General features: G+C 48.0%; 1 protein-coding gene across 2 annotated transcripts in view; it reads right to left on the reverse strand.

Moving 5' to 3' along the window:
* Positions 1–249: 249 nt before the first annotated feature.
* The window catches only part of LOC141003394 (ephrin type-B receptor 4b-like), a 28,549-nt gene continuing 24,618 nt past the window's right edge, over positions 250–4,180 (reverse strand). For both annotated transcript variants that reach the window (XM_073474721.1, XM_073474720.1), the window contains exons 20-21: positions 3,207–3,365; positions 250–3,002 (exon numbers count right to left, since the gene is read on the reverse strand). In XM_073474721.1, the coding sequence (XP_073330822.1) occupies positions 2,897–3,002; positions 3,207–3,365 (265 nt within the window). In that variant the 3' untranslated portion in view covers positions 250–2,896. The remainder of the gene's footprint in view (positions 3,003–3,206; positions 3,366–4,180) is intronic.

The following is a 4,180-nucleotide window of genomic DNA, read 5'->3' on the forward strand; positions in this document are numbered from 1 at the left end:
GATGATTGATGGAACAAGTTCTGCTCAGTTCTTTGTGTCGCAGCCAAAGTCCAGTAACAAAAAACCTGCAGGTGGCTGGTTCACAAGAAACAACAGGCTGACGGGTTCTTTACCTGAGTCACAGCCGAGTCACAGGTGAGACACAGGTGAGTCACAGGTGAGTCACAGGTGAGACACAGCTGAGTCACAGGTGAGTCACAGCTGAGTCACAGCTGAGTCACAGGTGAGACACAGGTGAGACACAGGTGAGTCACAGCCGAGACACAGGTGAGACACAGCTGAGTCACAGGTGAGACACAGGTGAGTCACACGTGAGTCACAGGTGAGTCACAGCCGAGACACAGGTGAGACACAGCTGAGTCACAGGTGAGACACAGCCGAGTCACAGGTGAGACACAGGTGAGACACAGGTGAGACACAGGTGAGACACAGCCGAGTCACAGGTGAGTCACAGCCGAGACACAGCCGAGTCACAGGTGAGTCACAGGTGAGTCACAGGTGAGTCACAGCCGAGACACAGCCGAGTCACAGGTGAGTCACAGCTGAGACACAGCCGAGTCACAGGTGGGACACAGGTGAGACACAGCCGAGTCACAGGTGAGTCACAGCCGAGTCACAGCCGAGTCACAGGTGAGTCACAGGTGAGTCACAGCCGAGACACAGCCGAGTCACAGGTGAGTCACAGCCGAGTCACAGCCGAGTCACAGCTGAGTCACACCTCAGTCACACCTCAGTCACACCTGAGTCACACCTGAGTCACAGCTGAGTCACAGCCGAGTCACAGCTGAGTCCAGATCTTTAAACTGTGCAGGTTTTTATGATGGACTCGTTGGAGACTCGACAGGTGAATAGTGACAGACAGCAGCAGCATCAAGTCTTCTGATGTCCGAGCTGAAGTCCGAAGTGTCTCCACTGAACCAACATTCTTCTTTGATCAACAAGACAAAGGCAGACTGAATACAGGGTCCATGTCACTGGTCGGGTTCAGGTAGTCTTTGTTTTAGAAGACATTAGTCAGCCAAGTCTTGAAATGGACAATGATCAAAGTTTGGATCAGAAACAACAAACTGCCGGTGCTGGAGACAGAACTGGAGCTGATCACTCAACATGTAATCTGGTTCCTTTGGGCCGGACTAAGGCCCGGCTGACTTCAGATGTGATCTTTGGTCCTGAACATTGAGACTCACTCATCTCTTGTCCCAGAGAGTTTGAAATATAAGACAAATCTTTTCTTTACAAAATAAAATGACAGTTTAGTATAAAAACATTGATACTCTGCTTCAGAACACCATCAGAATCAAACATCAGGTATAAAAAGTGCTAAAATACAAAACCATCAGCTGTTCTACGACCCAACATCTCCAATAGTTTGTTTTTTGTGTCTTCTCTGCAGTTTTTCTCCAGAAAACAGAACCTGTCTTCTCTGTGGACGTCTGGTACTTTCCACATGTCATAGATCACAGTGGAATCCACTTTAACCGACATGAACGGGTCAACTGGACTGCTGGTTCTCAAACAGCACTTTGTTTTAACAAATGGTTAAAGTCTACAGTTATTAGTGTTTGATATTAAAATGACAGCTTGTAGGTGAAGCATCGCTGTAAAGGGTAGAACCAGCTGGAGGTCATTGTGGGGAACATCTGACAACACAGAACACACTCCAGTACTTTCACTGCTGCTAAACACACCATCTGTAGGTGGCCCAGTTCAGGGAGCTCAGTTTCTGAGAGTTCTTCAGAGTGTCCTGAAAGTCTCACAGTACTCCAGAAGAGTCCCAGTGATCTGGATGAAACCTCGACCATGTTCGTTTACAGTTTAAAGATTGCTTGAGATTCTCAGGTGTTCCTGAAGATTTTGTCCAAAATGTCACCATAGTTTTCAATCCCAGAATATTCCTCACAGATTATGAAGAGAGTGAAAAGGAAGTTCACCAGAACATGTTGATGTGTCACAACATAAACCCCCACAGAACGTCTGATGTTCCTCAGGCAGATGTTCCCACAGTGCTGGAGAAAAAAGTTTGGTTAAATCCCAGAATGATCCTGGTGGAGTCTGAAGAGATCCACGGTCCTGAACGTTACTCAGACACGTTCGCTCACAACAAAACTCCCGTTGTTCCCTCCCAGATATCCTGACCCGGATTCTTGGCAGTCGTAGTGGCAGCTGCTTTGTTTTTACACGTGTGAAGTAAAAAAGAGCAAATCTGAAGCATCCATCCTGGTTTTATATCCAACACAATCCAGTGGAGATCAATTTCTCCTTTTGAAGTTTTTAGATCCATTGAGTGTGTGAAGACCTCACGACCCAGCACCAATCTGGCGTCACTGTGTGATGGACAGGGCCCAGAACCTATCCCAGCCGTACGTCCATGCAGTGGGCGGGGCTTCCTCACAACATAAAGAGCAGTTACAACATCTCAGTGTCCAATGATATGTGGACGTGAAGAAGGAAACATCCTCGTACATCCTCAATGTGCTGGATGCTGATTGGCCGGTGAGTGAGTCCAGGGTTTGGGGGGGGGGGCCTGGTCAAGGCAGGAGGAGCTTTGGTTTTCCTGAGCAGTGGACCAACCAGGTGACGTTTAACCTTGGTCCTGATTGGTCAGATTAACAAGGTAGGTGGAGTCCTGTTGCACCTGAGTCAAACATGATGTTTGAACAGGACGTTCTGCACTAACTGCTCATGACTTAGTGTCCTGATCCACTCTGACAGTTTCTTTTGCTTCTAAATGTCTTATTGGTCCAACCATCAGGAGGCGTGGTCTCACTACTGCCTTCTGATTGGTCAAAATGACAGGCTGGATCGACGTTCAGTGGTCGGTAGAAAGAGCGAGCGGGGCTCAGTGTCATCCTGAGTGTTGTGTTTGGACGGTACGACAGAGCAGGGCTGTGATTGGTCAGTAGAGGAGGGTGGGCGGGGCTTTGTGTATCCTGAGCGTCTGGATGGAGGAGAGGATTTTCTTCTGGTGGCCAGCGAGGGTCACGCCCACTCTGAGCAGGTCTCTATGGGAACAGAGGATGGAAAGTGATTAGAGCTTTAATGAAATGGATCTGACTCTACAGGGAACGTGGAGGTGTGGTCTGCTCATTGCTTGATTGATTATAAAATATTTTCTATTGAACAAAATCTGACAACATCTCTTAAGTTTCTCTGAGTGTCTGATGAACATGTGACGATCATGTATGTAAACGTGCAGAGTATCTCACTCAGTGTTGATCTGGGAGACGATGTCCAGGCTGGTGAACCCGGCCTGCAGGAAGCTCTGCTCGTAGCGCTCCATCTTTATGGCTCGAAGCCACTCGGAGACCGATCCACAGGCTGACAGAGGAGGGGGGACACGCTGGTCCAATAGAGGCTGGGACGGACTGAGAGACAGACGGGCAGAGAGAGAGAGAGACAGGATTAATGAGACTGACGCAGACGGAGGCAGGAGGAGGGGGAGATGCAGTGTGACTGTAGATATGTGGACGGTCTGGCAGACGTTTCAGTGGTGAGGAGGTTTGGGTTAACGTCTCTTGTGTTTGTGGTGACCAGGAGGTCCAGCAGCAACGCCTTCGTGTTACCATGCAGAGTGTATTTCACAGGTCCGTTGATTTCCTGGTGAGTAGGATGATAACCAGCAGACATACTTAAAATGTCTTTCAAATCAGCCCAAAATTAAGAGTACTCAAGAGTGTCCTGAAAGTCTCCCAGTACTCCAGATGATGTCTCCACCTGAAGAGTCCCAGTGATCTGATGAAACCTCGACCATGTTCGTTTACTCTTCTTAAAACATCTGCACTAAACCTGGAGTCTCAGGTGTTCCTGAAGATTGTCACCACAGTTTTCAACCCCAGAATGAAGCTTTATTACAAACTCACAGAACATCTGTTCTTACACACATTAAACTTGGAGTATAAATACTTTAATAACATCAATGTAGTATCCAACACAGAGGATTAACACATGTACATAGTACAAAGTACACTGACACACACACACACACACACACACAGACACACACACAGACAGACAGACAGACAGACAGACAGACACACAGACAGACAGACAGACAGACACACAGACAGACAGACAGACAGACAGACACACAGACAGACACACAGACAGACAGACACACAGACAGACACACAGACACACAGACAGACACACAGACAGACACACAGACAGACAGACACACAGA

The sequence above is a fragment of the Pagrus major genome, chromosome 10 (genome assembly GCF_040436345.1).
Source record: "Pagrus major chromosome 10, Pma_NU_1.0".
Lineage (NCBI taxonomy): Eukaryota > Metazoa > Chordata > Actinopteri > Spariformes > Sparidae > Pagrus > Pagrus major.